Source organism: Bombina bombina, chromosome 8 (genome assembly GCF_027579735.1).
Source record: "Bombina bombina isolate aBomBom1 chromosome 8, aBomBom1.pri, whole genome shotgun sequence".
NCBI lineage: Eukaryota > Metazoa > Chordata > Amphibia > Anura > Bombinatoridae > Bombina > Bombina bombina.
Window position 1 is genome coordinate 138,612,754 of NC_069506.1, and position 19,689 is coordinate 138,632,442.

General features: G+C 37.4%; 1 protein-coding gene across 1 annotated transcript in view; it reads left to right on the top strand.

The window, feature by feature from the left end:
• LOC128638891 (extracellular calcium-sensing receptor-like) overlaps positions 1-19,689 on the top strand; it is a 33,549-nt gene that overhangs the window by 12,154 nt on the left and 1,706 nt on the right. Inside the window, exons 2-4 of the mRNA XM_053691019.1 lie at positions 4,079-4,915; positions 7,920-8,147; positions 13,512-13,635. Of these exons, the coding sequence (XP_053546994.1) occupies positions 4,079-4,915; positions 7,920-8,147; positions 13,512-13,635 (1,189 nt within the window). The remainder of the gene's footprint in view (positions 1-4,078; positions 4,916-7,919; positions 8,148-13,511; positions 13,636-19,689) is intronic.

Below are 19,689 nucleotides of genomic sequence, written 5' to 3' on the forward strand. Positions count from 1 at the left end.
CCACTAACTCCTCTTTTAGACAATATAGATTTTGCGCCAGGATTAGGATTAATAAAGTCGCATAACAGGTCACAAAAAACGAGAACCATCATGATGTTACATTTAGGGAACGAACAACATTTGAGAACAAGTGAAGAACTGATCGAGGAGGGGCTCCCCATATTTCGTAATTGGTATTTCCTAAGACAGTGTCATTCATACCTATATAAACATAAAGAGAGGAACAACTTCCTACGCTCCTTAACCCCTTTTGAGGTATTGTGTAACTCAACCTCTCCCATTAAAAGAACCCTTTCCCTCACATACTCCATATTACAAGCCTCATGCAGTATTCCTCATTACATTGATAGCTGGGAGAAAGAACTAGAAATAGAATTGACGCACAAAGACAGACAGCAAATTTTCTCAGCAGTAACTAAGGTATCCGCCTCCAGCAAACTAATCGAACTGAACCTCAAAATAATCCAGAGGTGGTATCTTACGCCTGTTAGAATTAGCAAGTTATTTCCTTCATGTAGTGAGCTCTGTTGGAGATGCGGGGAACACCCAGGGACAATGTCACATATTTGGTGGACATGTCCTCCAATTGCAAAATTATGGGAAGAAATAGCAAAAGAAATGTCAGGGATGGTGGGAATCGCTTTGCCTCCGGATCCACGTATCTGGTTATTCAATGTTATCCCAAATAAGACCCCAAAGGATAAGAGGAATCTAATTTTTATAGGTAGCAATTGCATAAAACAATGGGTGGCCAAGAACTGGAAGAGCAGAAACATACCTAGTATAGCACAGTGGCTACACACATTTAAACAAATTTTAGACCTTGAAGAATACACATATTTAGTCAATAAGAGATTAGATACTTACACCCAAATGAAGGTACTGTGGGAAGACCACGTAAAAACCAAAGACCACACACCCGTTCAATTAAAGGTGCCTTAGTGGTTAAAAACAACATTTCACTCTAGGGAGTCACGCATTCAGTTGTTAAATCAATAGGGTCTATACTATTACATATCCAAGTATTGCAATCATGTCATTTGAAATTAATGTTTTAGTTTGTATAATTTGTATAAGTTTTATTAGTTTTCATGTTTAGATATATTCATGTTAATAGCAGTACACTAAGAGCACGTAAGATGTATTATGGAAAAGGCATGTACTTGTATTTCTTGGCATTGAACAAAATGTATTATACCCTTTTCTTTTTCAATAAAACTGCTTTTATAAAAAAAAAAAAAAAAAAAAAAAAAAGAAACTACCTTAGGTAAAAACCCAGGTTTTGTACGCAGAACTACTTTATCTGAATGGAAAATCAGATAAGGAGAATCACATTGTAAGGCAGATAACTCAGAGACTCTCCGAGCCGAGGAAATAGCCATCAAAAACAGAAATTTCCAAGATAACAGTTTGATATCAATGGAATGAAGGGGTTCAAACGGAACCCCTTGAAGAACTTTAAGAACCAAGTTTAAGCTCCATGGGGGAGCAACAGGTTTAAACACAGGCTTAATTCTAACCAAAGCCTGACAAAAAGCTTGAACGTCTGGCACTTCTGCCAGACGCTTGTGCAAAAGAATAGACAGAGCAGAAATCTGTCCCTTTAAAGAACTAACTGATAATCCTTTTTCCAAACCCTCTTGGAGAAAGGACAATATCCTAGGAATCCTAACCTTACTCCATGAGTAATTCTTGGATTCACACCAATAAAGGTATTTACGCCATATCTTATGGTAGATTTTCCTGGTGACAGGCTTTCGTGCCTGTATAAGGGTATCAATGACTGACTCTGAGAAGCCACGCTTTGATAAAATCAAGCGTTCAATCTCCATGCAGTCAGTCTCAGAGAAATTAGATTCGGATGATTGAAAGGACCTTGTAGTAGAAGGTCTTGTCTCAGAGGCAGGGTCCATGGTGGAAAGGATGACATGTCCACTAGGTCTGCATACCAGGTCCTGCGTGGCCACGCAGGCGCTATCAAGATCACCGATGCTCTCTCCTGTTTGATTTTGGCAATCAGTCGAGGGAGCAGAGGAAACGGTGGAAACACATAAGCCAGGTTGAAGAACCAAGGCGCTGCTAGATCATCTATCAGTGCCGCTTCTGGGTCCCTGGACCTGGATCCGTAACAAGGAAGCTTGGCGTTCTGGCGAGACGCCATGAGATCCAGTTCTGGTTTGCCCCAACGATGAACCAATTGAGAAAACACCTCCGGATGGAGTTCCCACTCCCCCGGATGAAAAGTCTGACGACTTAGAAAATCCGCCTCCCAGTTCTCTACACCTGGGATATGGATTGCTGATAGGTGGCAAGAGTGAGTCTCTGCCCAGCAAATTATCTTGGAGACTTCTAACATCGCTAGGGAACTCCTGGTTCCACCTTGATGGTTGATGTAAGCCACAGTCGTGATGTTGTCCAACTGAAATCAGTTAAACAAGCAATATAAAAAACGTTACTGTGCCTTTAAGAGAAACAAATTTAGCTAAAATTTGAAATAACAGTGAAAAAAGGCAGTTAAACTAACAAAAGTTTTACAGTGTATGTAACAAGTTAGCAGAGCATTGCACCCACTTGCAAATGGATGATTAACCCCTTAATACAAAAAACGGATTAACAAATTGAAAAAAACGTTTTTTAAACAGTCACAACAACTGCCACAGCTCCACTGTGGCTTTAACTTCCTCAATATATGACTTTTGAAGCCTTTTGAGCCCTTCAGAGATGTTCTAAAGCATGCAGGGGACTGCTGAGGGAAGCTGAATGTCTCTGTCTGTAATTTTAACTGCGCAAAAAAGCGCTAAAATAGGCCCCTCCCACTCATATTACAACAGTGGAAAGCCTCAGGAAACTGTTTCTAGGCAAAAATCAAGCCAGCCATGTGGAAAAAACTAGGCCCCAATAAGTTTTATCACCAAAGCATATATAAAAACGATTAAACATGCCAGCAAACGTTTTATATAGCACATTAATCAGAGTATATACCTCTGATAGCAAGCCTGATACTAGTCGCTATAAAATCACTGTATTTAGGCTTAACTTACATTAATTCGGTATCAGCAGCTTTTTTCTAGCAAATTCCATCCCTAGAAAAACTTAAACTGCACATACCTTATTGCAGGATAACCTGCACGCCATTCTCCCTCTGAAGTTACCTCACTCCTCAGACATATGTGAGAACAGCAGTGGATCTTAGTTACTTCTGCTAAGATCATAGAAAAACGCAGGCAGATTCTTCTTCTAAATGCTGCCTGAGATAAAATAGTACAACTCCGGTACCATTTAAAAACAATAAACTTTTGATTGAAGAAAAAACTAACTATATTACACCATTTTCCTCTTACTACCTCCAGCTATGTTGAGAGCTTGCAAGAGAATGACTGGATATGGCAGTTAGGGGAGGAGCTATATAGCGGCTCTGCTGTGGGTGATCCTCTTGCAACTTCCTGTTGGGAAGGAGAATATCCCACAAGTAATGGATGATCCGTGGACTGGATACACCTTACAAGAGAAAGTGTGTCTAAGCAAAAACATGGTCATTTGTTTTTCACATAAAATAACCTTGTGCAGTTTTATTTATTTGTATTTATTTTTTGCTGTTAAATTTTTTTAGTATTTTTGCTTCTTAAAGAGACATGAAAATCTACTTTTAAATTAACTTCTATGATCATTCTTTTGGTATCCAGTAGGAAGTTAGCCAATGAGAAGATACATATGTGCAGCAACCAGTCAACAGCTATCTTCCAGTTGTGCATTGCTGCTCCTGAGCCTACTTAGATATGCTTTTGAACAATGAAAATTAGATAATAGAAAAACTATTGTAAAGCTATTTAAAATTGCATGTATCTATCTGAATCATGAAACTTTAATGAATGTCCCTTTAACTGTGCCCACATATGCAGTATAAATTGTATGCTTTGGATGGTGTCAATCTATATGGGACTGTCTCCTAATTTTAAGCTCCGTTTTCTCCTTTTTATTCTTATTGAAGCTGGTATTTATTATGTATGAATGTCTATCTACCTTTCTTTATTTCCATCTATACATATATATTATTTGTTGTGTTGGGTTTTTTTTTCAGATAAGTTTTGCATCTTCTGCCACTATACTAAGTGATAAAATTCAGTTTCCCTCTTTTCTGCGGACTACACCTAGTGATGATTTCCAGTCCTTTGCCATTGCCAAATTAATTATGCATTTCAAATGGACTTGGATTGGCATTATATTTGAGGACAGTACATATGGCTTTCAGGGTACTCAAACATTAATAGCAGAAATAGAGAAATCTGGTGTCTGCACAGAGTTTGTTATTACCATACCTACATCATATTCCATAACCAGGATTATGTATATAATGGATATTATTGACAAGTCTACTACATCAGTCATTGTGGTTTTCTCAACCAATTACATCTTCAAGCCTGTAATGATAGAGATAACCAATAGGAATATCACAGGAAAAACTTGGATAGCAAGTGATGGCTGGGCAACTTTTGCTGATTTACCTACTAATGTTATGAATACATTCCAGGGGGTTTTGGGATTCTCAGTTAGAAGAGGAAATATTCCCGGGTTCCATAATTTTCTTTCTCATCTTCATCCTTCTAGAAGTCCACAAGATATTTTCCTCCAAGAGTTTTGGGAGCAAACATTTCACTGCAAGTGGCCTACAAAAAATGGTCTCCAGAACCTCAATGCCACACTGAATGAACTTGTTCGTGTCTGTACAGGAAATGAAAGTCTTCTAGGCAAGGATATTCCTTTTCTTGATATAAGTGATTTAAGTAGCACCTACAATGCATTCAATGCAGTATACAGCATTGCACATGCAATACATACAATGATTTCATGTGAAGAAGGGAAAGGCCCTTTTGCAAACAAATCTTGTGCCCAAGTCCACAATTTCGAACCCTGGCAGGTAATTCAAAGTATATTAGTTATAAATTACCTCTATGGTTTGTTTTTCCTCTTGGAAAGATACAATAAATATATAAATTGGTGAGAGTGCACTAGCAGCAGCAGGGGATGTGTCACTGGTATAGGCAAATATATAAAATCAATAAAGCAAATAAGTGATAAAATACAAGCACATTTATATCAATAAACACATAGGTAAAATCCTGAATTGGTTCGATTGTGCTAAACAGCTGCAGGGAATGTGTCACTGATATAGGCAAATGTTGTTTGAATATATTATGAAATCAATAAAGCAAATTTGTTATAAAATATAAACACATTTATTTCAATAAATAAACACATAGGTAAAATCCTGAATTGGTTCGATTGTGCTAAACAGCAGCAGGGAATGTGTCACTGATATAGGTATAAAATACAAACACATTTATTTCAATAAACACATAGGTAAAATCCTAATTTTATGACCGGTCTTAAATATTTAAGAACTTAAAGAGTAAAGGCAAGTTTTTCAATAATTTAAAAATGCTATTGCATAGAGTTAAAAGAAAATTGGGGATTTACATATACAACTTGTTTGCAAGTTTATAAATATAGTGGTGCACCACTCTTTATGTTGCGGAAGTAGCTGATTAGCTGATATATCACCAATCCACCTTATTATTTTGGTACAAAAGGTTTGACTGTTTGCACACAAAACAAAGTAAAGTCACACTTTGAGAAGAAACTTAAAAAATACTAGTACATAAGAAACAATACTCCATCTTATGAAAAATGTTTTGTAGTTGTTTGCAAATTGAAGAATATCTATCACACTCCTGACTAGCCATAAAGAAGGTCACTATAAAACACACCTTCCACCTTAACAAAACCAAAGTTATCTACCAATACCACCTTAAATAATTGATACATCTACAAAGAGGCTTGACTTTCTTAAACCAATCAAGGATTACCAACAGGTTTAAATAGAGACCTTTAAGTTCACTAAAACCATTTTGAGAAAGCCACAGCAAGTGGTGAAACGCGTTGATGGTCCTACTGCCTACAGGAATCTAACTTTGCCCAACAAAAGGAATACATAGTGACCAAGGATTGCAAAGGATTACATTGGCACTATTTTTCTTCATCCAAAACTACAGATACTCTCTGCGCAGAGTGGAAGCCGGATCTACTTTCAGGAGAAAAAATTGGTGTGTGACATCAAACGACTATCAGCGAGGCTGCAGCGTTACCTATGCCAGAAGGTGAGTGGAAGAGACATACCCACGAAGAGACCGAAAGGCATGCAGAGGTAAAGTAGCCGATATTGCCAATTATACACACGATCCAACTACGAACTATTACATCAAAATGAAACTGGGCACTTTATAAACTACAGAACTAAGAAATTATACAGGCACAAGGAACGTATATTTAAAGGAAAATACAATTGGGACTAGTCGTTTATTGAAACGATTCATATATATACATATATTTTTTACTTTTCTTCTCAAAGTGTGACTTTACTTTGTTTTGTGTGCAAACAGTCAAACCTTTTGTACCAAAATAATAAGGTGGATTGGTGATATATCAGCTAATCAGCTACTACCGCAACATAAAGAGTGGTGCACCACTATATTTATAAACTTGCAAACAAGTTGTATATGTAAATCCGCAATTTTCTTTTAACTCTATGCAATAGCATTTTTAAATTATTGAAATACTTGCCTTTACTCTTTAAGTTATTAAATATTTAAGACCGGTCATAAAATTAGGATTTTACCTATGTGTTTATTGAAATAAATGTGTTTGTATTTTATAACAAATTTGCTTTATTGATATCGTAATATATTCAAACAACATTTGCCTATATCAGTGACACATTCCCTGCTGCTGTTTAGCACAATCGAACCAATTCAGGATTTTACCTATGTGTTTATTTATTAAAATAAATGTGTTTATATTTTATAACAAATTTGCTTTATTGATTTCATAATATATTCAAACAACATTTGCCTATATCAGTGACACATTCCCTGCAGCTGTTTAGCACAATCGAACCAATTCAGGATTTTACCTATGTGTTTATTGATATAAATGTGTTTGTATTTTATCACTTATTTGCTTTATTGATTTTATATATTTGCCTATACCAGTGACACATCCCCTGCTGCTGCTAGCGCACTCTCACCAATTTATATATTTCTTGTATCTTTCCATTATATATCTGTCTTTGGGAGCAGATAGGTGATAGTGCAAGGGGCAATTTGCGCACCATTAAGAATTCCATAATCCATTTGTTTTTCCTCTTAGCATCCTAGAACAAATTACAAATTGTTTTTATAATTATGCTAAAAATGATTACTTGTGTATTATAGGTTTTATGAATGTTCTTTAAAATGCATATATTCCAATTCATCAAAATTCCCATGCAAATTGTCTAATATGGTATTTCACAGGGTTTTCAAAGCAATTCCAGTGTATAAGAAAACCCTTGGATAGCCAACTTATAACAAGTTTTTCAAACACATTTGTGGGATAGTAAAAGTCTCTGAGCAAATTCACTGGTGCTATTGTAGGTGTTAACTAGCAACCACTTCAAATGTTAGACATATTCTTTGCCTTTCTGTAGAGACCACAGCTCCCTTGTGGGGCTGTGACAGGAAGTAGTGGACCCTGCACAAATGAAGTAAAAAAAAAAAAAGAAAGAAAATATAAATAGTATTTTAAAATGATGAATACATATTGCGATGATTTCAATTAAGTATAACCCACTACTTAGGGCTTTTTTTTTATTATAGCAATGAAACAAACAAGAAGAATGACAAAAATCAGCACTGAGTTTCCTATTAAATTTACAATAAATTATGTTTGTTTTTTCAAATGAAAGGTGATAGAGATACCAACTTTCACAGTCATCACAATTCTATTTATTATTATTATTATTATTATTATTATTATTATTATTAAACATTCTCATATTCCTGTTATTTCTTTCTTTAATATTTATTTTTTTGTCTTCCTTTCAGCTCCTCCATTATATAAAGCATGTCCACTTTACAAATGTTAACGGTGATGAAGTGTTTTATGATACAAATGGAAATCCTCCTGGTATTTATGACATAATCAACTGGCAGGTAACACAAGGAAAATCCAGTCCGTTTGTTAAAGTTGGACATTTCAACTCTCAATCTAAACCTGAGCAGGCCCTTTTTATTAACCAAAGTGCAATAATATGGAATGAGGGCAGAAAAAAGGTAAATTATTTTTAACTTCAGTTTCCTTTATTATACCCCTGACTTATTTGTATTCACTAAAAATATGAAGATTTTATAATAAAAATGAACAAAAACAGTATTTATAATAGTAAATATAATCCAAAATCAGCTAGGAAGGGTTACATTTATACCTATCTTATTGTGTTACTTGAATTATTTTCTATGCCTGGCCTACCTCTAGTATCTACTTCTTGGGTACCATTCATTACCTCTGTGTTTCATTATAAAACAATATAGCCGTGTAAAAATATAAGTACTTAGTACAGGCAAATATTGCTATATTGTTTTACAATGCTCTGATGAATTAGATTTTGCTTAGTGGTTTATTCCTAGATAATACCACAAACTTTATAAGTAGGCCTAAAATGAGTATGCAGGATCTGGCAGTAATCAGAAAGATGACAGCAAAGTTGATGGTATAATGCCTATTGCAGTTTTGTAAAGCACTAATCACTTTATGATTCCTGGCAATGTTAGCTAGAAGTCCAGAAGTTAGGGAAAAATACGGTGACACAAGGCATCCATTGCAGGTGCTGTTTGCAATAAGGAAGTTTATAGCTTTTAATTCTTAGAAGGGACTAAGGGGGGTAGTTATCAAGCCGTCAACCTCAAATACGCTGGAATTCCGCAACGTATTTGTGGCGAGGCTGATTCGCCTTAGTTATCAAAGGCTAGAGACCGGCAAAAGTAGAATTTTGTGACGTAAACTTCGATCCGCCGGACTCAGTCCGACACAGATCGATTCTTACGTCACTCCAGATGTTCCGCACACAAGTGCGGCACAATCTGACTACTTTTGCTAGTTATCAAAAAACTAGCAGGTACGCTCAGCACTTTTCCGGCCCAGCGTACCTGGTTTTCAACCCGCCGCCCTGGAGGCTGCGGATCCCATAGGAAGCAATGGGAGTCTGACCATAGCGAAAGTACAAGTTTGCTGCTGCCAGACATCCCATTGATTTCTATGGGAGCTGTCTACACCTAACACCCTAACATGTACCCCGAGTCTAAACACCTCTAATCTGCCCCCCCTACACCGCCGCAACTAAATAAAGTTATTCCCAACTAAACCGCCGCTCCCGGAGCCCACCGCCACTATAATAAATATGTTAACCCCTAAACGGCCGCTCCCGGAGCCCACCGCAAGCTACTCTATACATATTAACCCCTAAACCGCCGCTCCCTGACTCCGCCGCAAATATAATAAATGTATTAACCCCTAAACCGCCGCTCCCGGACACCGCCGCAACCTACATTATACCTAGTAACCCCTATCCTGCCCCCCCTATACCGCCGCACTCTATAATAAAGTTATTAACCCCTATCCTGCTGATCCCGCACCTCGCCGCAACTAAATAAATTGTTTAACCCCTAAACCGCCGTTCCCGGACCCCGCCGCAACCTATATTAAATTTATTAACCCCTAATCTGCCCCCCTACACCGTCGCCACCTATAATACATTTATTAACCCCTATCCTGCCCCCCACTACACCGCCGCCACTGTAAGAAATGTATTAACCCCTAAACCTAAGTCTAACACTAACCCTAACACCCCCCCTAACTTAAATATTAATTAAATAAATCTAAATAATATTTATATTATTAACTAAATTAATCCTATTTAAAACTAAATACTTACCTTTAAAATAAACCCTAATATAGCTGCAATATAAATAATAATTATATTGTAGCTATCTTAGGATTTATTTTTATTTTACAGGCAAATTTCAATTTATTTTAACTAGGTACAATAGCTATTAAATAGTTATTAACTATTTAATAGCTACCTAGCTAAAATAAAGAGAAATTAACCTGTAAAATAAAAACTAACCTAAGTTACAATTACACCTAACACTACACTATACTTTAATAAATTATTCCTATTTAAAACTAAATACTTACCTGTAAAATAAACCCTAAGATAGCTACAATATAACTAATAGTTACATTGTAGCTATCTTAGGTTTTATTTTTATTTTACAGGTAACTTTGTATTTCTTTTAGCTAGTTAGAATAGTTATTAAATAGTTATTAACTATTTAATAACTACCTAGCTAAAAGAAATACAAAATAACCTGTAAAATAAATCCTAACCTAAGTTACAATTAAACCTAACACTACACTATCATTAAATTAATTAAATAAATTAAATACAAATAACTACAATTAAATACAATTAAATAAACTAACTAAAGTACAAAAAATAAAAAAACTAAGTTACAAAAAATAAAAACATAGGTTACAAACATTTAAAAAATATTACAACAATTTTAAGCTAATTACACCTAATCTAAGCCCCCTAATAAAATAACAAAGCCCCCCAAAATAAAAAAATTCCCTACCCTATTCTACATTAAAAAAGTTCAAAGCTCTTTTACCTTACCAGCCCTTAAAAGGGCCTTTTGTGGGGCATGCCCCAAAGAAAACTGCTCTTTTGCCTGTAAAAGAAAAATACAACCCCCCCAACATTAAAACCCACCACCCACATACCCCTAATCTAACCCAAACCCCCCTTAAATAAACCTAACACTACCCCCCTGAAGATCATCCTACCTTGAGTCGTCTTCACTCAGCCGAGCCACCGATGGAACTGAAGAGGAGATCCGGAGCAGCAGAAGTGATCCTCCAAGGGGCGCTGAAGAAATCTTCCATCCGATGAAGTGATCCTCCAAGCGGCGCTGAAGAAGTCTTCCATCCGGGCGATGTCATCTTCCAAGCGGCGCAGAAGAAGTCTTCTATCCGGGCGATGTCATCTTCCAAGCGGGGTCTTCAATCTTCAATCTTCATCCCGCCGACGCGGAACATCCTTCTTCCCGACGGACTACCGACGAATGAAGGCTCCTTTAAGGGACGTCATCCAAGATGGCGTCCCTTCAATTCCGATTGGCTGATAGGATTCTATCAGCCAATCGGAATTAAGGTAGGAAAAATCTGATTGGCTGATTGAATCAGCCAATCAGATTGAAGTTCAATCCGATTGGCTGATCCAATCAGCCAATCAGATTGAGCTCGCATTCTATTGGCTGATCCGATCAGCCAATAGAATGCAAGCTCAATCTGATTGGCTGATTCAATCAGCCAATCAGATTTTTCCTACCTTAATTCCGATTGGCTGATAGAATCCTATCAGCCAATCGGAATTGAAGGGACGCCATCTTGGATGACGTCCCTTAAAGGAGCCTTCATTCATCGGTAGTCCGTCGGGAAAGAAGGATGTTCCGCGTCGGCGGGATGAAGATTGAAGATTGAAGACCCCGCTTGGAAGATGACATCGCCCGGATAGAAGACTTCTTCAGCGCCGCTTGGAAGATGACATCGCCCGGATGGAAGACTTCTTCAGCACCGCCTGGAGGATCACTTCATCAGATGGAAGATTTCTTCAGCGCCCCTTGGAGGATCACTTCTGCCGCTCCGGATCTCCTCTTCAGTTCCATCGGTGGCTCGGCTGAGTGAAGACGACTCAAGGTAGGATGATCTTCAGGGGATTAGTGTTAGGTTATTTTAAGGGGGGTTTGGGTTAGATTAGGGGTATGTGGGTGGTGGGTTTTAATGTTGGGGGGGTTGTATTTTTCTTTTACAGGCAAAAGAGCAGTTTTCTTTGGGGCGTGCCCCACAAAAGGCCCTTTTAATGGCTGGTAAGGTAAAAGAGCTTTGAACTTTTTAAATGTAGAATAGGGTAGGGATTTTTTTTATTTTGGGGGGCTTTGTTATTTTATTAGGGGGCTTAGATTAGGTATAATTAGCTTAAAATTGTTGTAATATTTTTAAAATGTTTCTAACTTATTTTTTTTATTTTTTGTACTTTAGTTAGTTTATGTAATTGTATTTAATTGTAGTTATTTGTAGTTAATTTATTTAATTAATTTAATGATAGTGTAGTGTTAGGTTTAATTGTAACTTAGGTTAGGATTTATTTTACAGGTTATTTTGTATTTCTTTTAGCTAGGTAGTTATTAAATAGTTAATAACTATTTAATAACTATTCTAACTAGCTAAAAGAAATACAAAGTTAACCGGAAAAATAAATATAAATCCTAAAATAGCTACAAAGTAATTATTAATTACATTGTAGCTATCTTAGGGTTTATTTTACAGGTAAGTATTTAGTTTTAAATAGGAATAATTTATTTAATGATAAATTTAATGATGTGTTAGGTGTAATTGTAACTTAGGTAAGTTTTTATTTTACAGGTAAATTTCTCTTTATTTTTGCTAGGTAAGCTATTAAATAGTTAATAACTATTTAATAGCTATTGTACCTAGTTAAAATAAATTGAAAGATGCCTGTAAAATAAAAATAAATCCTAAGATAGCTACAATATAATTATTATTTATATTGTAGCTATATTAGGGTTTATTTTAAAGGTAAGTATTTAGTTTTAAATAGGATTAATTTAGTTAATAATAGAAATATTATTTAGATTTATTTAATTAATATTTAAGTTAGGGGGGTGTTAGTTTAGTGTTAGACTTGGGTTTAGGGGGTTAATAAATTTATTACAGTGGCAGCGGAGTAGTGGGGGGCAGGATAGGGGTTAATAAATGTATTATAGGTGGCGATGGTGTGGGGGGGCAGATTAGGGGTTAATAAATTTAATATAGGTTGCAGCGGGGTCCGGGAGCGGCGGTTTAGGGGTTAAACAATTTATTTAGTTGCGGCGAGGTGCGGGATCAGCAGGATAGGGGTTAATAACTTTATTATAGAGTGCGGCGGTATAGGGGGGGCAGGATAGGGGTTACTAGGTATAATGTAGGTTGCGGCGTTGTCCGGGAGCGGCGGTTTAGGGGTTAATACATTTATTATATTTGCGGCGGGGTCTAGTAGCAGCGGTTTAGGGGTTAGTAACTTTATTGAGTTGCGGGGGGCTCCGGGGGCGCCGGTATAGGGGGTAGAACAGTGTAGTTTAGTGTGGGTGCTTAGTGACAGGCTAGCAAGAAATCTGTCAAAAAGCCGAAGAGCAGCGAGATCGGATGAGTGATAACTCTCACAATCCACTGCTCATCGCCCCGTACTTGGTGCGTGGCTTTTTGACAGATTTTTTGATAACTTAGGCGAATTTTTTCAGGTCCGCGGCGGCGAAGGTAGGCGAGCTTAGGCGGGCGTATTGAACCGGCGAAGGCAGGTAAAGTAGACACGTTGATAACTACCCCCCTAAATCTCAGCCAAATCACAAGCTGTAGAAACAAATTCTGTGTCAACAACCCTGCTGCTATAATGTTTAGCTCCCATGTGATTAAAATTACAGATATGTCATGTGGTTATCTACTGAACACAAAACAACTAAATGTTATTTAATATTGAATTCTCCAAAATATATATATATTATTTTTTGTTCATTTTCAAGGTTCCTCTGTCTGTCTGCAGTAACAGTTGTCCACCTGGTTATAGGAAAACAATGCAAAATGGAAAACCTCCTTGCTGCTTTGATTGCATCTCTTGTGACAATGGGGAGATCTCAAACATAACAGGTACGCAAGCAAGACTATAAGACTCTTAGAAAAAAGTAGAAGTTAAACCTAACCATCCCTTGTCTAAAGCACACTCAGTTGTAAAAGGGTTTGCAAAGAAATCTCCCAAATGGATGCACTTGTTACAATAGTATATAGTAAACATTTATAAGCACCTCACTATGAAGGTGGAATCACTATGGCTTTGTAACAGAGACTATACACAAAACATGAATAATGTTGGATGCAAACAATATTGATGCACTCTTTCTCAGAATTACTTCTTGAATCAGGCTGAGGTCAAGTGTGGGTCGCCTCAAAGGGGTATTATTGAGTACCAAGTCTTCAGTTATTTACAGTCACCTGCATAGGTACCTGCTTTTTAAGTACCCCAACACTTTGTGCAACTATTATTTCCAATAAAATAAAAATAATCCTTATACATGTAGACAGAGAGCTTTATGTTTTAGGGGTACAGAGGTTGTACATTTGGTATTTGATGATGAGACTGAAAGGACCCTAATACCAGCCTAAACATACTGTGGTTTGTGGATTGTGGTGATTTCTTAAAAAGTACTGGAAAGCGCAAAGGGACATTAAACTTACAAATCAATCTGAATAAAATATTTAATTACATAAAATAAAACAAATTTGCAATGTACATTATTTATTTTGCTTGAATTTTCAGTAAAATACCTAAAAAGGGAGCTGATTCTATTCCACCCAGGGAGGTCGGAGTGCCTCTGTAATACTTACTTAGGATGACATTTATGATCAAAATGATAAAGAAATTGCTTAGATCAGAGCACAAGCAAATGGGACCAGGAACATGTATTCCAACAGGTTTTTCAAGGGATAGGTCACTAAATGGGTCCTGATTTGCAAAAACCTTGTAAATAAAAACCTTGCAAATAATAAATCGGGTTAACAGTCAAGAATTTGATGTGATAAGCACAAGGTCTTCTACATCTACACCTAATTGTTTACAATAAATGAGACCAGGATCATGGATTCCAACAGGATTTTCAAGAGATATGTCACTAAACTGGTCCTTATTTGCAAAAAAGTGTTGGCTAGATTACGAGTTGTGCGTTAGGGTAAAAAAGCAGCGTTAAGAGGTCCTAACGCTGCTTTTTTACGCCCGCTGGTATTACGAGTCTTGCAGGTATAGGTGTACCGCACACTTCTTTGGCCTTACCGCAAAACGACTTACGTAAACTTTGTAAAGTCTTTTTTCTATGGGACTTCCATAGCGCCGGTATTACGAGTCTGTCCTGGGAGGCCGAAAAGTGAGCGGTACACCCTACCCTGTCAAGATCCCTAACGCATTTAAAAGTCAGTAGTTATGAGTTTTATGGTACAACACTGTAACATAAAACACTAACACCCATAAACATCCTATTAACCCCTAAACTGAGAACCTCCCGCATCGCAAATACTATAATAAAATTATTAACCCCTAATCTGCCGCTCCGGACACCACCACCACCTACATTATATTTATGAACCCCTAATCTTCTGCCCCCAACATCGCCGACACCTACATTATATTTATTAACCCCTAATCTGCCACCCCCAATGTCGCCGCAACCTACCTACACGTATTAACCCCTAATCTGCCGCCCACAACGTCGTCGACACTATAATAAACATATTAACCCCTAAACCGCTGCACTCCCGCCTCGCAAACATTAGTTAAATATTATTAACCCCTAATCTGCCGTCCCTAACATCGCCGCCACCTACCTACATTTATTAACTCCTAATCTGCCGCCCCCAACGTCGCCGCCACTATATTAAAGTTATTAACCCCTAAATCTAAGTCTAACCCTAAACCTAACACCCACTAACTTAAATATAATTTAAATAAATCTAAATAAATATTCCTATCATTAAATAAATTATTCCTATTTAAAACTAAATACTTACCTATAAAATAAACCCTAAGCTAGCTACAATATAACTAATAGTTACATTGTAGCTATCTTAGGGTTATTTTTATTTTACAGGCAAGTTTGTATTTATTTTAACTAGGCAGAATAGTTATTAAATAGTTATTAACTATTTAATAACTACCTAGCTAAAATAAATACAAAAGTACCTGTAAAATAAAACCTAACCTAAGTTACACTAACACCTAACACTACACTATAATTAAATAAATTAACTAAATTAAATACAATTACCTAAATTAAATTAAATTAGCTAAAGTACAAAAAAAAAAACATTAATTACAGAAAATAATAAAAAAATTACAGATATTTAAACTAATTACACCTAATCTAATAGCCCTATTAAAATAAAAAGCCCCCCCCCCCCCCATAAAAAAAAAACCCTAGCCTAAACTAGACTACCAATAGCCGTTAAAAGGGCCTTTTGCGGGGCATTGCCCCAAAGTAATCAGCTCTTTTACCTGTAAAAAAAAAATACAAACAACCCCCCCAACAGTAAAACCCACCACCCACACAACCAACCCCCCAAATAAAATACTATCTAAAAAAAACTAAGCTCCCCATTGCCCTGAAAAGGGCATTTGGATGGGCATTGCCCTTAAAAGGGCAGTTAGCTCTTTTGCAGGCCCGAAGTCCCTAACCTAAAAATAAAACCCCCCAATACACCCTTAAAAAAACCTAACACTAACCCCCTGAAGATCGACTTACCGGGAGAAGTCTTCATCCAAGTCGGGCCAAAGTCCTCAACAAAGCCGGGAGAAGTCTTCATCCAAGCCGGGCCGAAGTCCTCAACAAAGCTGGGAGAAGTCTTCATCCAAGCTGGGCTGAAGTCCTCAACGAAGCCGGGAGAAGTCTTCATCCAAGCCGAGCGAAATGGTCCTCCAGACAGGTAGAAGTCTTCATCCAGACGGCATCTTCTATCTTCATCCATCTGGCGCGGAGCAGCTCCATCTTCAAGACATCCGGCGCGGAGCATCATTTTCCAACGAAGTCTTCTTACTAAATGACGGTTCCTTTAAGTGACGTCATCCAAGATGGCGTCCCTTAGATTCCGATTGGCTGATAGAATTCTATCAGCCAATCGGAATTATAGTAGAAAAAATCTTATTGGCTGATGCAATCAGCCAATAGAAATGAAGTTCAATTATATTGGCTGATCCAATCAGCCAATAGGATTGAGCTCGCATTCTATTGGCTGATTAGAACACTTCTTGCCTTTTCTGAAAACTCGTAATACCAGCGCTGCATGTAAGTGAGCGGTGAGGGAAAACTGCTCGTTAGCACAGCATAGCCTCTAACGCAAAACTCGTAATCTGGGCCTTTGTAAATAAAAACCTTGTAAATAAAAACCATCGCCTAGATTACGAGTTTTTTCGGTAAAAACTTGCGTTGCTAACGCTCCTTTTTTTCTTAACGTTCCCTTTAAACAACGCTGGTATTACAAGTTTTCTGAATGGCTGCGTTAGCCACAGGAAAGTGAGCGTTGAGCAAAATTTTGCTCCACTTCTCACCTCAATACCAGCGTTGCTTACGGTAGCGGTAAGCTGGCTGAACGTACTCGTGCACGATTTCCCCATAGGATACAATGGGGCTGAGCTGGCTGAAAAAAACCTAACACCTGCAAAAAAGCAGCGTTCAGCTCCTAACGCAGCCCCATTGTTTCCTATGGGGAAACACTTTCTAAGTCTACACCTAACACCCTAACATGAACCCCGAGTCTAAACACCCCTAACCTTACACTTATTAACCTCTAATCTTCCGGCCCCCGCTATCGCTGACACCTACATTATATTATTAACCCCTAACCTGCCGCTCCGGACACCGCCGCCACATACATTATACCTATGAACCCCTAATCTGCTGCCCCCAACATCGCCGACACCTATATTATATTTATTAACCCCTAATCTTCCGCCCCCAATGTTGCCGCCACCTACCTACAATTATTAACCCCTAATCTGCCGACTGGACATCGCCGCCACTATAATAAATGTATTAACCCCTAAAACGCTGCACTCCCGCCTCGCAAACACCATAATAAATTTTATTAATCCCTAATCTGCCCTCCCTAACATCGCCGCCACCTACCTACAATTATTAACCCCAACGTCGCCGCTACTATAATAAAGTTATTAACCCCTAAGTCTAACCCTAACACCCCCCTAAATTAAATTTAATTTAAATAAATCAAAATAAAATTACTATAATTAAATAAATTATTTCTATTTAAAACTAAATACCTATAAAATAAACCCTAATATAGCTACAATATAACTAATAGTTACATTTGTAGCTATTTTAGGATTTATATTTATTTTACAGGCAACTTTGTATTTATTTTAACTAGGTAGAATAGCTATTAAATAGTTAATAACTATTTAATAGCTACCTAGTTAAAATAATTACAAATTTACCTGTAAAATAAATCCAAACCTAAGTTACAAATACACCTAACACTACACTATCAATAAATTAATTAAATAAATTACCTACAATTATCTAAACTAAAATACAATTAAATAAACTAAACTATAGTACAAAAAAAAAACCACTAAATTACAAAAAATAAAAAAATATTACAAGAATTTTAATCTAATTACACCTAATCTAAGCCCCCTAATAAAATAAAAAAGCCCCCCAAAATAATAAAATGCCCTACCCTATACTAAATTACAAAAGTAATCAGCTCTTTTACCAGCCCTTAAAAGGGCTTTTTGCGGGGCATTGCCCCAAAGTAATCAGCTCTTTTACCTGTAAAAAAAAATACAAGAACCCCCCCAACATTAAAACCCACCACCCACACACCCCTACTCTAAAACCCACCCGATCCCCCCTTAAAAAACCTAACACTACCCCATTGAAGATCACCCTACCTTGAGCCGTGTTCACCCAGCCGGGCACCGATGGTCATCCGATGGGGCAGAAGAGGACATCTGGACCGGCAGAAATCTTCATCCTATCCGGGCAGAAGAGGACATCGGGACCGACAGACATCTTCATCCAGGCGGCATCTTCTATCTTCATCTTTCCGGAGCGTAGCGGAGCCATCTTCTATCCAGCCGATGCAGAGCCATCCTCTTCAATCGAAGTCCTAATGAAGAATGAAGGTTCCTTTAAATGACGTCATCCAAGATGGCGTCCCTCAAATTCCGATTGGCTGATAGGATTCTATCAGTCAATCGGAATTAAGGTAGGAAAAATCCGTTTGGTTGAACTTCAATCCGATTGGCTGATTAAATCAACCAATCGGATTTTTCTTACCTTAATTCCGATTGGCTGATATAATCCTATCAGCCAATCGGAATTCGAGGGACGCCATCTTGGATGACGTCATTTAAAGGAACCTTCATTCTTCATTAGGACTTCGACTGAAGAGGATGGCTCCGCGTCGGCTGGATAGAAGATGGCTTCGCTGCGCTCCGGAAGGATGAAGATAGAAGATGCCTCCTGGATGAAGATGTCTGCCGGTCCGGATGTCCTCTTCTGCCCGGATAGGATGAAAACTTCTGCCGGTTCGGATGTCCTCTTCTGCCCCATCGGATGACCATCGGTGCCCGGCTGGGTGAACATGGCTCAAGGTAGGGTGATCTTCAATGGGGTAGTGTTAGGTTTTTTTAAGGGGGGATCGGGTGGGTTTTAGAGTAGGGGTGTGTGGGTGGTGGGTTTTAATGTTGGGGGGGTCTTGTATTTTTTTTTTACAGGTAAAAGAGCTGATTACTTTGGGGCAATGCCCCGCAAAAAGCCCTTTTAAGGGCTGGTAAAAGAGCTGATTACTTTTGTAATTTAGTATAGGGTAGGGAATTTTATTATTTTGGGGGGCTTTTTTATTTTATTAGGGGGTTTAGATTAGGTGTAATTAGATTAAAATTCTTGTAATATTTTTTTATTTTTTGTAATTTAGTCTTGGGTTTTTTTGTACTATAGTTTAGTTTATTTAATTGCATTTTAGTTTAGATAATTGTAGTTAATTTATTTAATTAATTTATTGATAGTGTAGTGTTAGGTGTATTTGTAACTTAGGTTAGGATTTATTTTACAGGTAATTTTGTAATTATTTTAACTAGGTAGCTATTAAATAGTTATTAACTATTTAATAGCTATTGTACCTAGTTAAAATAAATAC